Source organism: Plasmodium vivax, chromosome 5, assembly GCF_000002415.2.
Source record: "Plasmodium vivax chromosome 5, whole genome shotgun sequence".
Classification (NCBI taxonomy): domain Eukaryota; phylum Apicomplexa; class Aconoidasida; order Haemosporida; family Plasmodiidae; genus Plasmodium; species Plasmodium vivax.
The window spans coordinates 1,319,107-1,343,693 of NC_009910.1; the positions used below are offsets into that span (position 1 = coordinate 1,319,107).

The 24,587-nt window shown below is 27.3% G+C and overlaps 5 protein-coding genes across 5 annotated transcripts; all 5 read left to right on the plus strand.

Moving 5' to 3' along the window:
- Window positions 1-649: 649 nt before the first annotated feature.
- On the plus strand, window positions 650-1,833 carry PVX_090300 (hypothetical protein; the record flags this gene model as incomplete). Its single annotated transcript, XM_001615102.1, has 2 exons — window positions 650-724; window positions 850-1,833. 2 exons carry the CDS (start codon window positions 650-652, stop codon window positions 1,831-1,833), a joined length of 1,059 nt encoding a protein of 352 aa, XP_001615152.1.
- Window positions 1,834-5,450: 3,617 nt separating this feature from the next.
- Window positions 5,451-7,586, plus strand: PVX_090305 (variable surface protein Vir12-related; the record flags this gene model as incomplete). Its single annotated transcript, XM_001615103.1, has 3 exons — window positions 5,451-5,477; window positions 5,617-6,792; window positions 6,927-7,586. The coding sequence occupies 3 exons, from the start codon at window positions 5,451-5,453 to the stop codon at window positions 7,110-7,112; spliced, it is 1,389 nt and encodes a 462-aa protein (XP_001615153.1). The 3' UTR covers window positions 7,113-7,586.
- A 2,914-nt stretch (window positions 7,587-10,500) lies between these two features.
- On the plus strand, window positions 10,501-11,850 carry PVX_090310 (hypothetical protein, conserved; the record flags this gene model as incomplete). The annotated part of the gene is made up of 1 exon (XM_001615104.1): window positions 10,501-11,850. The coding sequence occupies one exon, from the start codon at window positions 10,501-10,503 to the stop codon at window positions 11,848-11,850; it is 1,350 nt and encodes a 449-aa protein (XP_001615154.1).
- Window positions 11,851-13,988: 2,138 nt separating this feature from the next.
- On the plus strand, window positions 13,989-15,628 carry PVX_090315 (variable surface protein Vir12-like; the record flags this gene model as incomplete). The annotated part of the gene is made up of 3 exons (XM_001615105.1): window positions 13,989-14,018; window positions 14,069-15,322; window positions 15,449-15,628. 3 exons carry the CDS (start codon window positions 13,989-13,991, stop codon window positions 15,626-15,628), a joined length of 1,464 nt encoding a protein of 487 aa, XP_001615155.1.
- A 4,330-nt stretch (window positions 15,629-19,958) lies between these two features.
- PVX_090320 (hypothetical protein) lies at window positions 19,959-20,597 on the plus strand (the record flags this gene model as incomplete). Its single annotated transcript, XM_001615106.1, has 1 exon — window positions 19,959-20,597. One exon carries the CDS (start codon window positions 19,959-19,961, stop codon window positions 20,595-20,597), a length of 639 nt encoding a protein of 212 aa, XP_001615156.1.
- Window positions 20,598-24,587: the final 3,990 nt, after the last annotated feature.

Here is a 24,587-nt window from a genome sequence, read left to right on the forward strand (position 1 = left end):
CCTTGCAAATCATATGTAATACATTAATTTTTTTTTTTTTATGTATTACGTTTTTATTTTATATATTTTGCATGCATTAACGAGTAAAGTATATTGCTAAAATAGATACTCCGCTGCACAGTTGCATGGCTAGTTAGAGAACTACATTCATTAGCAAAAACAAATAGTTGTAATTCTTTATGATGTGATTAAAAAATAAAAAATACATCATCTATATTTTATGAAATGTATTTTATACATCTTCTAAAATGTATTCTAAATATTTTATTAAAATAAAATAAAAATATTTTTTTTTTTTTTTTTTTAAACATATTAATAAACATTTTAATTATTAGATATAAAATAGTTTATTTGTTTCTACCATTCGAATGAAAGAACAAAAAGAACAAAAAAAAATAGTATTATTATTTTTGTATATGTATTAAAAAGAATATTTTGTTCTATCCAATTTTTTTTTTTTTTATTTATTAATTGCACAGATTAAAACAATTTCTATTGCTATAAATACAACTATATTTTTGTAAAAACAAATCACATATTAATAAGGTCAACTTTTTTAATATATTTTTTTTCACAATTACGAATTCACAACTATGAAGCAAACAAATTTTAGTAGCGCAAATGCCTTTGGCAAATTTTTCTCTAGGAGATGTGTTGTAGTTGTAGCTACCCTCATTCATGTAGTTCTCCTAGTAATAAAAAAAAAAAAAAAAATTTAAAGAGTGTACATTATTACTCATGTTACTCTCGCTTTTATATTACTATGTGTTTTTGTGTTTCTTTATCTTGGAAATTAGTCCTGTTGGTATATTTTATTAATTTTATTTAAATATTAAACCCATTTTTTAGAACCCATACTATCACGAACCCGTAAGGTCCGTCATATCTGAGTCAAATTGTGCAAACCCAAGATGTTTAGGTGATGATGAAAGCTTTATTGATATAAGCATTTTAAAAAATAATTATAGCTATGAGGATTTAAGGACTAGACGATTAAGATCAGGAGCTAAAAATTTCCTGGATATGATAGAACTAAAGACTAGCTATTCTAGTCCAGTAAAAGAAAAGAAGGAAACTACAGAATCTAACGAAAATAAAGATTCGACTGATGGCATTAAGGATAATATAGAAGTAATTGAAAAAATTGAAGATGAAATTTTTTTGTCAAAAGAAGACGAAGAAAAATTGAATGACCAAATTAACGAATTGCGTGAGAGATGCTCTAATTTGTCAATTCAGTTAGATCTAGAAGACATAAACGAATTAATTGATCATTTAAATGACAGTCCATCTGTCGAAGACGTAAGTAATTTATGGTGGCAGTTACAAGGGTTGAAAAAATATCCCTATATTTTGGATATAATTAATTTAAATTCAATATATGAAAAATTACTAAAAAATCTCAATATGGAAGAAAACAATAATACATCTCGGATATTGCAAAATATGTACAAAAATGTATTAGAACGTTTAGTAGATGAAGAATATTTTTATAATAGAAAATTTCTTGATTTAATTAAAGGAAAAGGTTTGACGAAAGATGCATTTTTATCTTTAATTAATGATAGTATTAATTCGCTAAAAGAAGTTAAAACAGAACTTTATGAAAGGAGCAATAAAGAATTAATGGACTATATGGAAAAGGTAGATAAAGAAAAAGAAGAGAAGGAAAAAGAAGAGCAGAAAAAAATAAAGAAAGAAAAAGAAGAGAAGGAAAAAGAGCAGAAAAGACTAATTAAAGAAAAAGAAGAGAAGAAAAAACAAGAGCAGAAAAAAATAAATAATAAAGCTTCCGAAAAAATAACTAAAGCAAATGCGAAATTAAAAAAATAATTATAAAAAATGCATAATTGCTTTATTGAATGTGTTAGATCAAGGTATAACCATACCATATTTATTTTCGCTTTATGTAGAAATTGGAAGAAGCAAATAAAAAGTTGTTTATCTTTAAATCATTATTTTCTACATCACTTGTTTTTGTTCACTTTTAAAAAATCTCTTTTTAGCACTTTTTTAAAATTAAAATGTCGATTTTGCATGCTAATTTGTTTTTTCACTTTTTCTGGTTTAATTTCATATTAGGCCCATTCATATGGTTTAACATGATATTCTGCCACGCCGTATTTCATCTCTTGTATGCTGTTTCGTGTTTGTAAAAACGGTGGCGCAGATGAAGCACCACTGCGTCACTCTTGTTTGTACGTTTTTTATTTTCAAAAATGTGCACATGTACATGCACATATGTATATGTGTGTGTATGTATGTATGTATGCATGTATGTGTATAGATGCGCGAATAAAAGGCTCGCCATGTGCCTATTCATCTTCTTTTTTTGTTAAACATGATGTGTACATTTTCTGTACCTTTAAATCATATGTGAATGTTTTAGTTTGTTTGTGTGCAAAGCTAACTGATTTGGGGTTTTTTCGTCATTGCTAAATAACACCTTGTAAAAGAACTCCCTAACCTGTTAAGAAATATTTATCGCTTTGGAAACTGCCCTTTTAGTAGTACGAGAAGGAAAAACACCTAAACAGATTAAACCCATTATTAATGATATATGTTAGACCTTTTCTCAGGGGTTAAAACTTTTTAGACAAGGAGGAAAAAAAAAAAAGTGCATATTCTTTATGGTTCATGTTAAAGGTTACTCGTTTTGTTTCAAAAGAGCAAAAATGCATAAGCGGATTAATAAATAAAATATATCTCACACGATAGATAAGTTAATCGAATATTGTCCATCTTATAGATGCTGTCTAAATTTGTACGGGGCATATTAGAAAGGTTACATGAAAAGTGCATATTCAGTAAATGGACAAGAACAGGTGAAGTAGGGCGTGGAACATTACCTCACCGGATAGGACAAATTTTATCTGATGGTTAAGATTTCATAAAATGAGTTTTAAATTAGTATATCTATATATAAACAGTTTGGCGATAGAACGTGGAGATGATCGACGTGGACTAGGAGTGCAAAGTTAGTACCTCTCATGTCATGCTAAAACGTATGGAGAGCATATACCATACGTGTGCGAATCTGTGGACGATCAACTTAAAGAAGGAAATTTGTTTGAGCCGTTGCACAATTTCGAAACCGTAAACTTGTATTTGATAAAAAATTTATAATATAATAAAGTGCAGAAAAATATTTCGTAGTTGTACAATGATGGAGTAATATTTTTCCATTCTTTAGTAAGCATGAAAAAGGGCGCACAGTTTAACGTATATTGCAAAACGGATGATAATAGGGAGCACTTCGGGTAATGTGTAAAATATTACGCGCATTTGAACATTTAAAAAATGCTATAAAAACCATTTTAACATTTGTGGTAAGAAAATTTCAACATAATTGTAATGAGAAAATCCTAATTGTGAGCGCGTTGAAATGAAAGTTGCCCTACAGATAATTCTCTACATAGAAAATTTGCGTAGTTCAAATTACGTAAAAACATTTATTTTAAAACGCGCTTTGTTCATATTCCCATTTATTTTTACACGCTGCCACTAAATTTTTTTGACAGATCATTTTTTTTTTGTTAATTTTTTTTAATTAATTTTTTAAATTGTCACGAATGAAAAAGTAATTTTTTTTTTTTAATATAATATAATATGATTAGCATAGGAGCAAATACGTTACTGCTTCATAAACGTATTTGCCATTTATGTGGACTTCTCGCATACTTTTATAAGAACAATATGCGACTAGATGTTTTCCCCGTTATATTCGAATTACTCCGTTTTAATGTTGATCATGTAAATTTATTCATCACGAAATAATGACATATTAAAAGTCTAAATGATAATTTCTTTTTGCAGAAATGCATCCTATTTTTGCCTTTTGTATTTAGAATTCGAAAAAAGCATTGTAACGCGAGCTACTTTTCGACATGGAAAAAAGCATTATTTTGATATTAAAAAGGAAAACAAAATGTAAAATTATTTTACTACATTTCGTCCTTGTAAATAGCTCCCTGATAAACAAACAACACACTTTTTTATACGTATTTTCCACATGTAGCAATTAATTTCTATGCGTTATTGTCATCACAACAAATCTAACTACGTATGTGAGATATTTATTGCAATTAAAATGTGGACATATGATCACATGAAGTGTTTAAAACTTATAATTCGTACGAAACATTAAACGGCAGTGTTAGGCCAACAAAATGGATCAATTATTATTCATTATTACGCTCTCCATTTAAGTAGCATGCCATGTTTCGCTATCGAGGTTGCGCAAAAAAAAAGAAATAAAAAAAGTATTTTAAAAAAGCTAGATGCATAACATCGAAAAATAGCTTTTCATTATTATTATTTTTTCTATTAAAAATAATATAAATGCAATAAAATAATGCGCTCGTAATATAAATTGATACATTATAAATTTATTATGGCTCTGTAATTTCTAAAAATTGCATGAACATTTTTTATTATGTAAAAAATGTAAGCAACAATCTTTCTTTAAACGGTTTTAATCCTTTCTTAGAAAAAAAATAAGATGCTGAGTTTTATAATTATAATGTATATTTTCATTTTTAATGTTACTGGATGGATGGAAGTCATGCGCATCATTGGGGGACCATGGAAATATTAAAAAAAAAAAAAGGTAAAACTTAGTTTTTCAGAATATTAAAAGGAAGAAGAAAAAAGACCTACAATATATGACACTCTATAACTACATAATTTTAGAGCGTACAAAAATTAAATGGGGAATTATTAATACAAAATTTTTTTAGTGATATATTTTTTTATATATTATCCAATAACGTTCCGTTTTTCATGTTATATGTGCGCATGTTCTTAACGGTTTCGCAATTTTAACATATTTTTTTTTAATGGGGTGATAAATGCATAACTTCGTTTTGATATTTTATCTTCAAAAGGGAAAAAACCATCTCAAATTATAGCGCAAAGTAATTTTTACTATCGTAGCGACGTTGTATTATGTTATAGATAAATAAAAATTATTTTATCAGGAACAATTGAAAATTATCTCTAAGAAGAATCTTCAGGAAATCAAGCAAATCTTTAAATAAATATTTCGTTACACAAATAAAAGTTTTTTTTTTTTTTACATAAAATTAAACAATTTATATATTTATTTATCTATGTATTATAGGCATAATTATGCTAAAAATGAATAATTAAATATTTTATAAATTGTCATATTGCTTGAATGAGTTTGAATTTTAAAATTATTGTACGCCTGCTGTTTCTATGATAATTAAAAATTATACTTTGTTTTATGAAAACGATACGAAATAAAATTTATTGAGAAAATATTATCAAATAAGAACATCTTCAAGGAAATACTTCCTCTGATTCTAAGAGTTCTATAAAGGGTTGTGTAAAAATATCCATAGATTTCTTAAATATTCTAACTTCTATATACTAATACGTATAGTAAACATTTTTAACTTCTTTAAAATTTAATACTGCAAAAAAGAATGACGAGAGGGCACCAGGAAAAATTGGTATATATATACATTTAAAAAATTATGAATACCTTGCAGTTAATATGCTTTGTTTCTCTTGGGACATAAGAGAATTGTTTGTTATTAGAACAATAATTTTACTAAACTTACGTAATAACTTTTCTGTTCTTATTTTTAGAATGCTGCTGCGAATCCTTTAAATCTTAACACTATATATGAAGATTTCTTTTCAAAGGAAAATGTCCAATCTAAATTTGAACCAGAATGTGCTGATTTAAAAAAGTATAATAGCATAGGAAATGGAAGCGTTCAAAAACTTTGCAATAAACTAGTATATTTTTTAGAAGAAATAGCTAAAACACAGGATGAACAAATACGTGATGATCGCTGTTCTTATTTAACCCATTGGTTATATGATAAAATAGCGGGAATACATAAAAAAACCGCTACCAATATTGATGATATATCTTTTGCTACAGATATTATTAAAGTGGCACAGAATGTTAGCAAAAAAATTACAGGAAATAAGTGTAATTTAGGTCATGACGTAGGTGTTAGTTTAAAGGATTTGAATGAAAGGAAAATGTTGTTCACTTATTTTAAAAAATATGATAGCATTAAAAAGAGGATGGAATCCTTAAAACCAGGTGAATGCGATAAGTATACTCCATATATTAATGATATCAAGTCAGTATATAACACATACAGAAGAAATATTTGTCATAGATACCTTTCTAGTTCAAGTATTCCAGATTATTTTGTTTGTAAAGATACGTATGAGCCCAGTAACCTCTTATCCTTAGTAGAACAATGTAAATCCAAAGAGCCTATAACTTCTGCACGCATAGCAAATAGATATTTTGGAGGACATACAGAATTAGAATATTTATTATCTGAAGATGAAGAAGGATCAGGATCGGACGAGGATGATGATGATGCTTTAGGATCAGATTCTGGAGGTGAAGAAGATGAAGCTGAAGTTGGAGAAGATGAAGATATTGTTTTACTCACAAAAAGTAGGGGCAGAGAAAATGTAGAACTGACAAGAAGGAGATTTTCAGGGAGGGGAGGATTAGAAGAACGCAGAAGAATAGCAGGTACACGAGGGACGCACTCTAGTATTCATTTGAGTACGCAGAGTCATCATTCTGAGAAAGAGCAATTGTCGCGTGTTAGGAGCGAAGAGACAGAGGTTGTTCAAGATACTTCAGAAGCTGAACCGCATAGTTTCACCACGTATTTCTATTATTATTTGGATATAGTCTATTCAGTGTTGAAATCAAAGTATTTTCGTTACTCATTTATAGCTTTTTCAATGCTTCTAATAATGCTCGTCATGCATCATTACTATAAGGTAAAAATAGATGATGTTTTAAAATATAATTAATTCATAAAAGTAATGTCTTATATTGCTTTGAAATGTGTAATTTTAATGAAAATATGTTCACTCATATTTTTTAATATATATTTTTTATTTGTATATATTAGTCTATTAAGCCATCAGGATCATCAATGTTTCCTAAGAGGAAACGAAAAGGCCATAAATCTAATAATCATGAAGCTGATCGTCGTGCAGAGGAAATAACAAATGGCACAGCACAACGAGCATATGTGGATCCACGATTTCAGCAAATGAATTTGTCCTATCAGCCCACGCAAAATTATCAACGGTAAAAATGTACATTACGTGAGATTATTTATGATAGCGAAACGAAGTAAAAATAATGTTCGCTGTGTACGAGTAACTCTCATTATACTTAGAGGATGAAAAAAATGCAAAACCAAGAAATGCAAAGGATGCAAAAATGATTAAAGAGAAAAACAATGAAAAAGGGGAAAATATACGAACGTTTATGTGAAAGAAGTTGTGCGCACTATACGTATACTGCAAATAAATAAATTTTATATAAAATTTGATCTTTGTAGAAGTAAATATTTCGCTTAAACTTAAAGGGCTTTATCGCCTAAAAGGATATAGAATCAGCATGATGATACGAATTACTTTTTTTAATATATGTGAAGGGTATACTTTCATAATTAAAGATATATGTATAGGAAAAAATATCTCTGGAATTGCGTAAACAACTTCTTAGGATATAATAATGAACAATTTTGTGTAGAAATTTACTGAAGAAGAATGTGCCTTTTTGCGAGGATTACTTGAAATGCGCGAGCGCGAAGAGGTGAATTGCATACAAATACGATAATCATTAACATTTATGCTTACAATATATATACACGCAAATTTATACGAATAAATATAAATATTTTATTGAAACATTTCCTTTTTATTTATTTCATTTGTTTTGTTCTTATATAGTTGTGTATTATATGTAGGGCGTTATATGTGTTATAAAAAAATATTTTTTTTTTGTGGACATTTTACTACTCCATTAATGTAATTGTTTTTTTGCTATTCATTAATAGAACAAGTATATATGTTTTTGTTGACTATGTCAATCATCCATATATTATGAGACAAACTTGTGCATGGCGAATCATGCGAATATGTATATGAGCATAATTTAACATAATTGAGTGATAATTTAATTAAAACACATTTTAATTTGATAACTAAGTATATAATTCTTATATGCACTTGCTTGTGATGCTTATGTGATGGCTATCTTTGTATAAGCGCATTTTTCAAATGGCTGGAAAAAAAATGGGGTTATATGTAGGACGTACTAGATATATATATATACAATAAATGGGGTACAATGTATACTAAACTAAGAAAGTTTTCTCCTTGTACGGCTGCATTATTTTGTACAGAAGAATATACCTACTTATGTTTTACGTGGACATGCATGAGAAGCAAAAGTATTGAAAAGGTATATTTTAAAGAATACGTATTTTTATCAACGATACATATGCTGTTCTGTTTTTCTTCTTTCTTATGCGCTAAATGTACCATTTGAGCGCATGCAAAGTTCTAACGATAAAAGAATTAATAATCAAATTGGAATTTATTCAAAGGGTAAAATGGAAATTTAATATAATATAATGTAATATAATAGAACGTACAAAATTCAAAAATATTTATTATTAATTCTTAAATTGTCCGTTTTATGTGAAATATTATGTTCTGAAACGGTTCAATTTTATGACAGTTATGCGTTAGGAGGAAAATGAGTAATTGTCAATAGGCGCACGGTCTCATATGCATATTTACTATGGTAAAAAGGATTGTACAAGAAGGATATGCGGTTGATTATTTTACGATAATTCATATAATTATGACTTGCTAATTTTATACTTTATTTTATTACATATTTGTGTATTTGTTAAGGAAACTTGGGTGATAAAATAGACTAAGGGGTAACAGGCGGTTTGTACCAAGAGTGAATTAAGCAAAAGGCATACTTACTATATATATGTAAAACATATCATTATAAAAAAATATACAATTATTTATTTATTATACTATTATTTATCCGAATAAAACGTTATCATTTAGTAGCAAAATTGTGAACATATATGAAAGGTAATAACGAAATGTCACATAACACATGATAAACTGTAAAATATATACCACCTTAATATTGTACTTTATATCTCGCATAAGTTGACAATAAAATGAATATTGTAAATAAAATTTAACAGTAGGATATATCTATTTATAATATTACGCAAACTTGCTATTTCTTATTGTATTGGGGAGAATAGCACCATTTTTTTTAATTAAACCGAAGCCAATATTACATTTCACTTTTTTATCCTTTTATATAAAAACATTTGAATGTATTTTGACTTTTCACTCATAAAAATAGTAATATTTTTCCATGTATTCTATAAATGTTATTGAATAACTTTATAAAAAATGTTACATATAAACAAATACTTTCACTTCTTTAAGTCAAATGATATATTTGTTACATTCTACCTAATTCGCTTGAGCAGGTAAGATGGATAACACTTATTAGATATATAAAGCGCACAATTTTATAGAAATAAGCCAAAACAAATAGTAAAATTTTGTAATTGAAAATTCATTTTCTATATCCCTGAACAATTCATTTGTTATGCATATTGTATAAGCATATCCAATTTTGTCATCTTGCCTTCACTAAATTTTAAAATTTATAACATAAATTTTTTTTAGAATGGAAAAATAGTTATGAATTAATTTTTTTTACTACGACAGAGAAGAAAATAAGAATTATAAGAGTTCCATTCGTTTGAACCTCAAAGCGGATATGATGATTAATTAAAAGTATAAATTTTTTTGTAACGAAAAATAGTAATATATATGGAATTTATTAAAAGGGTCCATATTATTATGAAATCTATAAACGAACGTTTAAAATATATATATACACCAAAATTAACATGAAATTTGTTATACTATATATTATTAATAGAAGCATATATAACATATTTACACCTTACAATTTTGTAAAATTTTAATTTTTTGTAAAATAATTCGCTTTATATGGAAAAATATATGCCTAAATGATTAACATGTTTGGACTTTTATATCTATTTATTTTATCGATATTTATAATATTAGGATAATTTAGTCATGATCTAGGCTCAGAGAATATTACATTCCAAAAAAATATTTTTTTTTCAAGTAAGTATAATGCTCCTCCAAATGGGGAAGTACATTATAAATCTTCACATTTTATGTAAGAAAATGCTGGTTTAGCTAGTGTTCCTATTATTTAATATAATTATTACGATTTAAAATACAATGGCATCGGCATCGTCAACTACCAATCAATGGGTATGCTTTAATTTTTTATAGAAATTATTATTAATAACTTATTTACATATTTAAATTTTCTTAAAGGATAATAAATAATTATTCAAAAATAAGTTCAAATATTTTATACAATTATATGTTACGCATGTTTTTCAGGACTCTTTGCTAAATGGGCTAACTTCCCATAAGATATATAATGAATTCAACAGTGAAGATAAAATCAGAGATTATAGTAATGATGTTTGTAAAACTAATGGAACAACGAACGCGAACTATCCAGGATTTGAAACAATTTGTAAAAAATTTTCTAAAAATTTAGATAATATATTTTTAAATAAGTATACAAAGAACACTATGGATTATTGTATATTGCTGAAATATTGGGTCTATGATCAAATAAAGAAAATTAATAAAAATGGCAAAAAGGAGATTAATGACTTTGTACTTACTGAAAAACTAAGAAAATTGCAATATACTATTAATAATGAAGAATCAGTTAAATTTGAATGTTACGATGATTATAGTGATTATTTGAGTAATTGGGAAGAGGAGAAAGCCTTATATGAATATTTTGTAAATTTTAAAGAAATAACAAATAGTTATAAACCTGGTAATAAAGAGAAAAACAAGTATACTGGTTACGTTCAATATATTGTTGACCTATACAAAAAAAAAACAACTAAAGAAGGTTGTTGTAATACTAAGTCTCATCATCCTTGTGATCATTATTTTAATTGCGATCCAGAGTATGATCCCGAAAAGCTCCTATTAAAATTAAAAGGTGAAAAAGCAGAAGCTAGTCAGAAATCGCCAAATAGAGGTGCACAGGCAACTATATCAGGATCAGATGGACGTAGTGCAAATAGCACAGAAGATTCAAATGTAAATAAAATTGTCCTCCCTGAAGTACCAATCGGATGGAATAAACGCAGACACAAATATATAACGAAAATGAACAACGTTAAGTGTATTACGAATTATGCAGCTAAGGAAAAAGGTTATGCATTGGTATCATGTTATAACATTGGAAAAAAATATCCGAACGTTGAAAATATATTTAGATCTACAAAAGAAGAGGAAAAATTTTATTCTAAAAAGGTAGAAGCAGAAGGCGGAAGTGTCGAGGGGAATAAAATACGGTGGATTCATTACGATTCTGAGGCATCCGATGAGGAAATATCTTATGCAGTTCTAGGTGGTGATAAAAATGCTGTTTCCAAAAAATCTAAAACTCATGTAGGAATACCGGTATATTCACAAGGATATACATTACTAAGTGATTATATAAAGGATAGAAGAAATGATAAATATGGAGATTATCAACCAGGTCGTGAAGTTGCATATATTTATTCAGGTTTAGGAAGAAGGTTTTATCCAGGAGTAAAAATAAAAGATGTACCTTGTGCTTATATTAAAATGAAAGATGGTGAAAAAACAGAGTGTGTAAAAGAAGATGCTGTTAAAGATTATGATGTTTCTAAAAATCAAGGAAAATTAAATTCAAGAAGGGAAGAATCTATTACAGAATTGTCGAAAATAGACTCATCGGGTGAGTTAGAACCCGCAGAGGAGAGTATATTTAAAACGCCCATGTTCCGTGGTGGTACGTTTGCATTATTATTTGTAGGAATAGTTTTCGTTTTTTTTATTAATTTTAAGGTATGTTCTAGTTATATTATGAAAGAAGTGCTTGCATATAAATAAATATATATATGTATATACATATTAGATTTAATTTTAGTAAATTATTTAATAGAGCATAGTAGAACCGTTTGCATGTACTTCCCTTGTTCTATCACCTGTTAGTTTACCCCTTTTGGAAACTGGATTAGTGGTAAAAAGTCAAAAAAGGGGAAACTGAATTGGGAAGTGCATAGAGAAATTGAGCAAAACGTTCAAAGTGGATATAGGGAAGTTCCTCACAGGGGGAGTACGCAGATGCAGTCAAACAATTCCCCGAAGCCTAAAAAGTTGGCCCCCCCTAAAAAGAGAATACAGATAGCATATCAAGCTTCATAAGACATATTTTTGAACTACGAGGAGTGGTACAAAACAATTAATAGCATTAGTGTGAAGAAAAATGCTTGCAATTTTATTACTGCATATCTATTTAATGAGAGAAAAGGAAATGGAAGAACAGGACAGATAAATGAAGTTAGTATATGCTTTTTTTTTTATTTGCGTGTTCATAACTTTTAGGGAAAATGTGTTTTTTCTTTTTAACATATAGTAATAATATCCTTTAAGATTGTTTTTGTGCTTGTTTATATGTTAATAAGGTTATTACTAATTTGTTTAACATCTTTTCCTGGTGCTTTATATGATTGAAAAAAATAAAAAAACAATGTGCGTAGTTATCAAAATAAAGAAAAAGGAAATATAAAAATGTTCATTTTATCATCTCCTTGTGAGTATCTTCCAAATATACAAACAATTTCACATTCTATATTTTAAAATGTAACAATTAATTTCAATGCATTTTATGACAATGTTCCTAATTATGTATAGAATGTGTCATTATAATTAAAATATGGATCTATGATTGTGTAAAATATTTAGTGTTATCAACGTATATAAAACGTACCATAGTGATAGTCTAGAGAAGCGCGTATTTATTTTTCCTTAATATTACTTAAATTTTTTTTACGTATATCATTTTTTAATGTCATGGTGATTATGCAAAAAGGAGTTATTATGAGTAATATCTGAAAAAATGGAATCTCTTAAAATGGTAATATTTTTCAATATTTTTATTCCTTTTACTAATAACATAAGGCGCATATGTGATTACAAAAGGTTTGTAATATAAAGTAATAATGATCTTATAGGCTAAGTCGATATGTTCCAAAGTTCCCAGCCACGTTTTTGTTATGTAGAAATATAGAATTTTTTTCATCAATTTTTATTACGATTTTGAAATGTTGCAGTTTAACCTTTTTTAGTAAAAAAATAACGCTATGCTTTTGGCAATAATATATATATTTCTTTCTTATTATTAATCCTAAAAAGTTTGCTATTTAGGGATAACTGGAATTAACAAAAGAGTAAAAATTTTAATTTGTTTGTATAATATCCGAAATGAGGAGAAATATGGATGGAATAACCCACTTTGAAATTATAATACATGTTTAAAAATTATTGAATCAGTGCAATTATAACTACGAAATTTTAAAAAAATATTTTTTTGATAATGCCCAATTGAAATTTATTTGTTATAAAATATGTCCTTTTTTTTTTTTTTTTCTTATTATTTTTATATAATAATTTCAGTTATAGATGGCTAAATATGACTTAAATTTTCTCCCAAATAATTAAAGAAAATTAAGCACAGGAAAATTAATCATGCACTGCATAATTTGCAATATCGCAACGGTGTTCTTAATCCTCAGGAAATCTTTTTATATCAACAACAATTGAAATTATCTCTAAAGAATTTTTAAGATGTTACACAAATTATTAAATAAATATTTTAATGCGAAAATTGAAAGTATAATATTTTGTGCATTTTTTGCATAATAATTAAATGTTTTATTTTAAAGTTACTCCATTGCGCATATAGTTTTACATATATTATGATCTCTACAATAGGTTGCACTCATTTCTTGTTATAATTTAAAATGGCACTCTATTATATATTTATTTAAGTGCTAGCAAATAAGTTAATCGAACACGTTACTAATTAATAGTACATTTGTAAAAGCACCTGTTTGGGTCATAAAAATAATATAAAAGATTCCCTAAATATATTTGATGGAAGATTTTATATAATTTGACTCTATATAACATTGCTTAGAGTTTTAAAACACTAATCTTTTTATTAAGTTTACATATGCTCCGCAAAAATGGTGACGCAGACAGATGATGAAAAATGGGTATATATATATATTTTTTAAAACCATTATTTATATATTACCATTCATAGATGTTGTTTCTCGTAGAACAAAAGGGAAATTTCCATCATCAGAACTGTAGTTTTAGTAATTATTATAACTTTTTCCCCATTATTTTTCAGGAGGCAGCTGCAAAGCAGTTAAAACTTGATAATATGTATGATATAGAATTCTTTTCGAAAAAAGGAAATCCTAAAAATAGTACTTATTGTAATGTATTCACTGTAAAAACTTCAACAGACACAAAAGCCAAAGAACTTTGCAGTACGCTCATATATCATTTAGAAAATATTGGTGAGAAAAAACCACAAAGTGATAATTATTGTAACTATTTACGTTACTGGTTATATGATGAAATAGGGAAAATTCATACTAATCAGTCAGACAAGGTTGAAAAAATACCTTTTTTAAAAAATCTTATTGATGCTTGGTATAAGATTAATAGAGATAAATTAAAGTATGCATGTTCTTCACCATATGTAAATGGTGTTAGTTTAAAAGAATTAAAAACTCGGAAACTTTCGTACATTTATTTTAAAAATGAGGATAACATTCAGAAGATTAGTATGTCCAAAGATACAGCTGTATGTAGTAAGTATTTAACATATATTCAGAGTTTTAGTTCCTTATACGATAAGTATAAGAAGACGGAATGTGTGCCTGGTATATTTTTTTCAGCTGTTGGTTCTCATCATTTTCCTTGTAAACATAAATATGAAATCAAGGCTCTCATATCTGCTTTAGAAGACTGCAAAAAAGGAATACTGCCACGTAATTTACCTGCAGCAGCTGGTGCAGCGGTAAGTGGTAGAGATGGATCACGAACTGCAGCAAGTTCATTAGGTGGAGGAGGTGCAGGAGGTTCAAGAACTTCACAAACATTAACAAGTTCGACGGGTTCAGTAGGTTCAAGAAGTTCACAAGCATTAACAAGTTCGACGAGTTTAGCAAGTTCAAGAGGCCCAACAACCTTAGCAAGTGCAGGAGGTCCAGGGCGTCCAGCATCTGTAGCAGGGGTAACTAATGGAGCCGATCGTCAGGCGCCATCATCTTTGCAGCCTAAAGCAAGTTTGAGTGCCACACCAAGTGTTGTCACTGGACATGGGGGTTTGGGAGCATCACCTCCCACTTTACAGACAGGCAGCGACACAGGGCATGTGGATATAGCTGGTCTTCCTGGTTCTTCAGAAAGTGCATCAGATAAGATGGACTCAAACTTTTATCGTAACATCATCATGGCTGCTGCAATACTTGGAACAATTTTCTTCCTTTTCTTTTACAACAAGGTAATCGCACATTATATTTTATGAAGTATGAATGCTATGTTAAGATATATATTTTTATTTTCTTTTAGATATATAGTTACAAAGTAAAAATGTTTGAACGTGTTTTCCTTTTCACTTTTTTATTAGTTTTTTGGATTAAAAACGAGTTTTCCCAAAAGAAAACGAAAGAAAAAAATATTCGAGCATAACTATTACGAAGAGTATGAAAAAGAGTTAGCAAGGTATGATTCAGAAAATGAGTCTTTAGATTCTCAATCGGATCGGTATTATTTGAATTATCAGCCTGATGAGGATTCTTATTACTAAGTAGGTGTGTTGAGTGAAGCTATTTAAAGTGAGCACATGGAGAGGGGGCACACATGTATAATTGGAGCAATTCTTTTTTATGAAAAATGAAGACTATCAAAATGGAGGGGAAAAGCGAATTCATGTTAACCACGGTGCAATGAAAAAGTAGACATTCATTCTAATCCTTAATGCGTTTATCCATATGGTTAATAAACCGTAGTAACTTTTACATAATTTAAAAATAGTGAATACGAGTAATATAGCATATTAACTATGGATGATTACAAAATGACACTCTATATAGAGTAATGTAGAGTCCGTTTATAAGATAAAAGTGCAAGAATCCCAGTTTAAATATATTTGGGAAAAATAATCACAGGGAAATTATGCTAAATATTGTTAATGTGCTCCCTAAAATTACCATAAATTATGTAGAACTTAAAAATGAAGAAAAGGATTATAATAAGTATGCACAAGAATGATAAGCATTATCTAAATGTTGTGTAAAAAAAAATTGTACATAGAATTGTTTAAGAAAATACTGTTATATTTGGAATGTTATAAAGGGTAATACTTTTGAATATTACTCCCTAGTTTAATAATAAACTGTTTTTTTTTAAGTTGCATTTTGCAAAGACATCTTTTTATTTTTTGTTTTCTATGATTAACTTATTTTGAATTTTTTTGTTTGCTTCGTTTTATTTTTTTGATATGTTACTTCGGCTTATCCTATTGACAAAATTAAAAATTGAATTGATAATAATTTGTAGTAATCTATTTGTCTAGCTAATGTAGCAGAAGTAGTATTTGATGTGTTCATAAGAATACCTTATTTTTTTTTAACCTTGCTTTGTATGTAACAAACAAATTAATATATACAATAATCACAATATTCTTAACTGTTAATCAAAGTATTAACATTATAATTTGACATATGAATTTGCAGTAATTCTACGGTAAATGTTACTTAGTTTTTACTCTTGAGTGGAAACTATTCATTTGTTATATTAATATGAAGAAAGGGAAAACATATGTAGAAAACGTAGTTGGTAACAAAATTTATATCCTCATTAATTAACGAAAATAATGGTGAAAAATTCTCTTAATTTTTTGTCTCAAAAATGTGACCATTTTTTTTTGTTGTTGTTCGAATTGTGTTTATGCATATGGGTTGTTAAATTTTCTATTTTTTGCCTCTCTTGATTCATAGCTTAGTTTTTTTGCTAATTAGATATAAAATTAGCAATGTTATTTTTCGCTTAGTGTATTTTGATTATCAATGATGGATAAGCATTGATATTTTTTAAATTACGCAAATTTTATGGAACACAAGAGAATTGGATAATATCTCGAAATAGAAAAAAAGAGCCCTGATATTAGCATTTGATAGAAGTGATTGCAGAAATGATACAATTTAGCTATGTGGTATGAACTAAAATATTACTTTTTTATATCCAAAAAGGTAAAAGAGTGAATTTTCGCCATACTAGGCATTTATACAATAATGTAGATATGGTAATCACTATTGAAATATTTTTGTCTGGGAAATTCCTGGTGCATCTAAATTATATAGGTGGCCATATAATAGGTACATAAATGCGTCGTTGTATAAATAACATATTGTATATAAAATATAACCAAATTGATCTAGTTTTACACAATTACGAAAATTAAGATGTGATATAAGCTCTATTTCGAAGTGGTAATGTTAATATTTCCTAAAAATTGCATAATCAAAAATGTTTCTAAGATGACCTTACGAATTGTTAATCATTGGTAGAATAAGAAAGTAGTAAAAAATTAAAATTCTTTTCAACTCAAAAATGTATTTTGCAGCATTTAAATTGTAAAGTAAACGATTCCTACTATTAAAAATTAGATTTAACCGTTTTTTTTACGATTAATGATTGAATAATTTTAGGATAGCTTAATTGGATTAATGTGGCCAAAGTTATCATAACGTTGTGATGTAAGGAATTATTCTTTTTTCATTTTAGGTAATCTTTGTCACATATTTTTGTTATAGACAAACTGTTAATATTAATATTGCTATGATAGTGCTAATTATGAAAAAAGAAAAAAGCCATTATAATAAACGGTTTGGGATGCATAAATTAAGTTATCATATTTAGGAGACCAAATTGGACAACATGTCAATGTACATAAAAATAACTCCTTTGTATAAAAACCTCATGGTGATCAGTCACTTTACGATATTGTGCGCATATTCTACGAATTTATAAGTGCTTCGTTCAATATAGCAAATGTACTCTTGAATCTTATATGAATTATCGCTAATGTTCAATAACTTTTGTGACTTTTCGATTTTTAAGAAAGTACATACATATTATAGATAGAACATGTAAAAGGTATAATTATCGATTGTAGTATTTTTTATATGAATAACGTTAGTTCCCTTTTTTTTTTTTTACTTCACATTTTAGGCATATATTTATAGGCTGATACTTATGCTTAATATAGTACTAATAAAAATGGGTCTATGTTTTCGATAAGCACATGCTGAAAGAGCAAGATAGATGAAAACATCTGTTTAATAATACAAATTAAGGAGAATTGTATTATTTATTTAAGGATGTGGGTTTGTATTAAAAGGGGGGAAATTATTTGTACCATAATGTAATATAAAATCCTACAAAAGGAAGTAATGGCCAAAATTATAATTCTTATAATTACATCAAGAATGAAAAGTGTGAGAAATAAGTATATATAGAAAAAAAAGATTAATAAAATCAAAAGGTTAAAAAGATACGAATTAATTATTGTATATGTTATCCTAAAGAATCATATAACTGCAAATAACACATTTAAGATTCGAGAGTACGCAAGGACGTCCTAATTGGATAATGCTATATATGGAATATACCCCCAAAGTATTACTCATTAAAGTATTAATTCAAAATAATCACCATATAAATCAGAAAGTGTAGTATAAATTATGGTGAACATTCGTAATTAACATCGTTTTATGTGTGCGCATTTATTGATCAATCATAGTTAAGCATCGCCAAAAACTACGCATTGATGACACATGGTATAATAGAGATATAACATATTGCTAATAAACAAGAGAAAATAAGAAAGTATTCTAAATAAGAAAAAAATGTTTTACATGGTCGTAAATTATGATTTTAAATATGAATAATATATATATGTACTTTTTTGCAAAATCGGACGAGCATGAAAAAAAAGGAACAGAGATAATGAGCACAAGTGTATGTGAAATCACTCATCGCAGAATAAGAAAAATAATTATATAAAAACTCGATTTAGCATTTCATAAAGTATATTTTTAAGCGTATTTTAAAAATAAATTATATTGATTAAAATAATTAAAAATTATGTAAATGTATAGTAATTATTATTTTATATTTTCTAAGGGGTACAAACTTATGAAAAAACCTTAATGGAAAATAAAATTTTTAAATGATCATATGCTTTGAAGCTAAATAGAATTACCCAAGAATTTTTCGCCATTTTAATATTTACTACTGCTTTGAGAGAAAGAAGAAAAAAAATATAATGTTAAGAGTGTAATCATTGTAAATTTTTGCTTTTTAGTTGTGTTATAATTTACAATAAACCCATTTTTAATAGTTCCTTTTCAAATAAACAAAATTTGTTATGTATTTGTCACCATAGCTGTATGTTTATTTTGGTGGTGCCTATACTACTACGTAAGGTATATTTTGTCATATGAAAAAATATTGTACTAATAAAATGTATAAAGTTTGAAGAGATTCGATCACTCCCATAATTATACATATGCTTTATATATGTATATTAAGTAAAAGAGCTCTTCAGAAAAAAAAGTTTTTGAAGCGATTTTAGTCAGAATTGTAAAGGACACTTTTATGAATTAGTTTTCCTTTTTTTTTTTTTAATTCTCATATTTTTTTATGTTTCCTTGAAAATTATGAAAAGTTTATTTTTATTATAAATATTAGCCATTCTTTGAAAAATCTATATTATTGTAAAAACCAATCAGCAATGAAATATTGATATATTTTTTGTTGCACATTTTTTACATAGATCGAGAAATGAGCAATAAGAAATCGTTAGTAAACCCATGAAATGCATTTTAAATTGTAAAAAATAAATCCTACTGATTAGTTACAAATGTTAAAATTTTATGTAATTCTTATGTATCTAATCTATATCTAAATTAAGAGGACGTTTCACAAATGGAGGCTACTATAAAAGTAATATTACATATTAGTTTTATTTGTTACATATATTCTTTTACTTGTAGATAGTTTAAACATTCTATAGATCACACTTGACAGCAAAACATTTTATAGCTAAAACGTATATTTAAGTAATAACATGTATGTTGTTTTTTCTTTTTTGTAATTACCAGGATGAACGTATCGTATTTGATTATTTATCTGCCCACAAATTTGACAAAGCATTGAAGGAAGATGTACAGGATAATAGATATAGTACGTATTACAATGGAATAAGTGCCCTGAATAAAATATTCCCATGGATAGGTGACTTATCTAAGAAGCTAAGTAGAAATATATCTTTTGTACATGATAGTTATATTCCTGGCGATGAATTCAATAAGAAGCGCTGTTATGATTTAAATTTTTGGTTACATGACCAAGTCTATAAAAACCTGCAATCATCAAAGAAGAGCACTGAATATTTGGGGGGTATTGTCGATAAGCTTCAAAGCGTGTGGCAAGATATTGTTGATAAGGAGTTTCAAGGTCGTGTTTTTACATGTCTTCCGGATAAAAAATTACTCCTTAACATGCAATTTTTGCAAGAAATTAAGGATTTATTTGATTTTTTTCAGGATTATAGTGAAATAAAAGGGGAAATTATTGCTAAACCTCTTGAGGCATGCCTTAAGTATGTTGATTATCTTAGACAAAAGCTTCCAATATATTATACATGGAGAGACTCATGCGTAAAAGAAGAGTACACCTGTAAAAGATATATCGATGATTATATGAGATAACGACCAGCAGATCTGCGTTCAAAATTAAGTTTTTGGGATGCTCTTTCTTATTCTACTACACCCTGTTTTAAAACTGTTCAAGAATTAGTCATAAAGGCAAAAGAATTATCAAAACGGAATGACGGTATATATATGAAAATGATTGAAGATTTTAAAAAAGAAGCACCTGGAAAAAATTTACTTGTTACAGATTTAGGAGAAATGTTACAGTATGGTACTAAATATTACATTCCTGGTGATCATGGTGACATCAATTTTCAGCTAAGATTTGTTAGATTGCGAATATTCAAAGAAAAGGCTGTGCCACCCATTCTTTCTATGATAGCTATACTTCTGATTTTATGTGCTTTTTATAAGGTAAATATATGAATTGCATTTAAAAATGAGTTTTTTACACTTTTTAGTATAAAACTTATTTTTTAGAATTTCCCATAAGTGTGATAAAAATGTTCTATATGTAAATTCTTTTTATAATTCTTTTGTTAGTTTACGCCCTTCGGAAATTTCTTGTTACGTATGCGCGCAAAAATAAGGAAAAAAATTAGACCTAACATTGATTATGAAGACATCTTGTTATTAAATGAAAGTGATGAGTACTTAGAAAGTTATTCTGATGAGAGCAGGTATAATTTATCATACAGTTCATTAGCAAGTTAACAGATAGAAAAAAGGAAAAATCGTGCAGAGTGGCTAGTTTACTATGCTTAATATAAAATTAAATATTATCATATGGCTCTTCTTTTGAACATGCTTAAAGCATTTATAATGGAGCTTCAGATGGAGTGGCATATATGTTTATAATTTAAATGTCATAGGGTGAAAGTTATCGATGTATAGCTTAACAAGAATATGTGATGCGATTTATTAGCATAGAAAAAGGATCATTGTTAAGAATGCTAAATATTTGGAGATCAACTACGTGTGAATAAGCGTATGTTAGTAAAATGGAATGGTCAATTTGGAACACATGAATGATCAAGTAAAGGAATGTTTGTGTACCCAAAAAATTTACCAATATTTTTGTATAAGGAAAAACATATAAATAGTTAATTGGCAAGAAATACTTCCGTTCCGTGTGTGCGCTTTAAAAACATAACCTTTAGCGTCTATAAAAATAAATAAAATTATTACAGCGTTATTTGTCGTTAGTAAAAAATGGAACAAATGAAAAACATGAGAATGGTCAGAGAAGGATAGACGTATGGAGCACATTCTATATCTTCTATAAGGGGAATTTAAAATAAGGGGTTTTCTTTACATGTCAAATTTTCGTTAAAAGCTCATTTCTGCGCTGTATAATGAGCATTAAATGGCAAAAATAACGATATATAGAAATATGTAACTTACAGTATAAAGCTGGCTGTGTACAGAACTTTATACATTAATAGAAATAAGGTAAATGGCAAAAATTGGATTAAAACGTTCAGTTTATTTATCCTTATTATTAGTTCACAAGACGCATCATTGAAAAATTAGCGTCTAGTTTGTTATATGAATAAAAAGTATAAAAAATAAAATATGAAATATAAAATATAAAATAGTTTTTTTTGTTGTAAAAAGAAATATGGCAAAGAAACTATATGTATTTGTTTCTGAATTTAAGTGTTTAAGCTGTTTGATTTGTTTGCTCTACTTCATATTTTATTTATCCTATTTGTTAAAATATGAAGATTTATTTTTTCATGTTTTTTTGGTATTAACGTAAAGAATGTTTACCTATTACTTCAATCAATTATTGCCTTTTGATTGAAGCATTTTTATAGAAATATAATTATTAATGAGAAAATTATTAATTCATCATATTTTTAATTTTTTCATTGCATCCTAGATATGAAGAATATTCATGTGAAGTAATATAATTATTTGCGAAATTTTTTTGTTGTTATATATGACCATATCATATAATTAGTTTGTATGTATTTAACTCACGGAAACAACACAATTATCTATTTTTTAATAAAATAGCTAATTAATAAGTTATCAAAGATTTTTTATAAATGACTACTACTGTCTACGTGTTTTTATTTGCGCTGGGGGGTTAGTGTTACATGTATGCGATGAATTGCTTCTTACAAGTAACACATCTTTCATTGTGGCTGTTTACAAAAATAAATCTTGTTCTAAATTTAATGATTTAATTGTCCTCATTTGGTCTATACATTTGAAGGCCATATACTTGATTGTGCGAAAGTAGCATAACATTTGATGCAATAAAAGGTTTATGATTATTTATTAACACGTTGCCTGTGGCGAATGGAATACAAGATGTCAACATAATATTCTCGCTCAAGAGGCATTTTTTATTATGCCATTCACAAGTTTATAATAATTTTTCCGTCTATCCTATAAATATATCATATACAGTGTTAACTTATTGTACTGTTAAAAGTAATTAAATTGTTGACTTAAATTTTTTAGTTAGAAAAATTAGTAAATGAAATAGTTTTGTAAACCGTTCTCTATATTACCTTTCAATATGTTTTTTAAATGCACATTCAGCGTATTACAGATCAGCTATAATAACATTTCGTCGCTACTATTGCGTAAGTCAAATTATAGCGCTGCAGTGATTTGTAATTTTGTTTTGCCACATTTATTTGTACCTATTTAGAACGATGCAATTTTTTTGCTTGTATCTTTTGAAGGACTTATAAAAACCGTAAAATGTCTACCAAACATTGGACAAAATACAACGCAAAAATAAAGCGCTGAAATGACACGTTTTAATATATATATTTTTTTATACTTTAGTAATGTACAATTTAAAACGTAATTTTATAAGAAAACTGCAATAATTCGCTAATAAGAAGGAGTATGTATAACATAATCTGCCATACCTTATTTTTTAGTTTAAATAAAAAAAAACTATTGCTTACATGTATCTCTTTTTATTGTATTATTGACATTTTTAAGAAATAATATGGCTGGCCTACAGAAATATAAATATTGGAAAAATATGAAATTATTTTGATGAAACCTTTAATGGCAAAATTAATTATAAAAATAAAAACTGCTATGTTATATTCACTAGTTATACCTCGAATTTTCGGGGCAATTCTTTATTTTAGACAAATGAAATATTATTAAAGATGTCGAGAGTGTTTTTTTATGTTTCATTTATTTTGTATAATAATATTAGCAGAAAATATATACTTTTTTATATTATCTTGTCATTAAAAAAGCATAATTCATAATACACTTTAGGATTAAATATTTTTTCTTAAATTAGTTTAAGATATGCTTGTTTTATCATAAATAATGTTTTGAAAGTTTTACCAAATTGTTGTTTTAGTTTTCATTTTTGTAATATTTTGCGCGTAAGAGGTATATGATCATTCTTTTATATAACATTACTTCGACAAAGAATTATGAAGATGAAGCATTTAAATGAATCCCCTTAATTCTTATAGAAATGTTTATAGTTAACTGCATAAGAAAATACGTATTATATTGATTACAGATTTTTTGATAATAAAAGCAAATGTTGGCTTGAAAAAAAAGAAAAAGAAAATAGGATGTTCTTATATCCTAATAAATTTTTTATGCTTATTCTGTTAACTTTAATAAGCCTTTATTGCAGAGAGGAAGTAAATAATAGCATTTCGTTCCCTTGTTTTATTTTATTTTTACTTTTTATAAAAGTAGCTTTTGTTAAATACTCAACGATGATATATTAAATAAATACATTTATTTTTTCCAGACTAATTTTTGCCAACCATTAGATAAGGATAACTGTGTAAATAAAGCATTGTATTCAAAAGTAAAAGGATTGTTATCACATGAACTGGAAAATACAACACAATTATCCCGAGTAAATCGCATCCTGTCACGTAACAATGATATAAAGGAAAAAGGAGAAACAATTGTCGATTCAACACATACGATAAAAAAGAATAAAATAAAAGTGAATGAGCGTAAACCAGCACATGAAAATTCAAAAGAAAATAAATTAACTGTTGAACATTATGATTTAACTAAGAAGAGGAAACG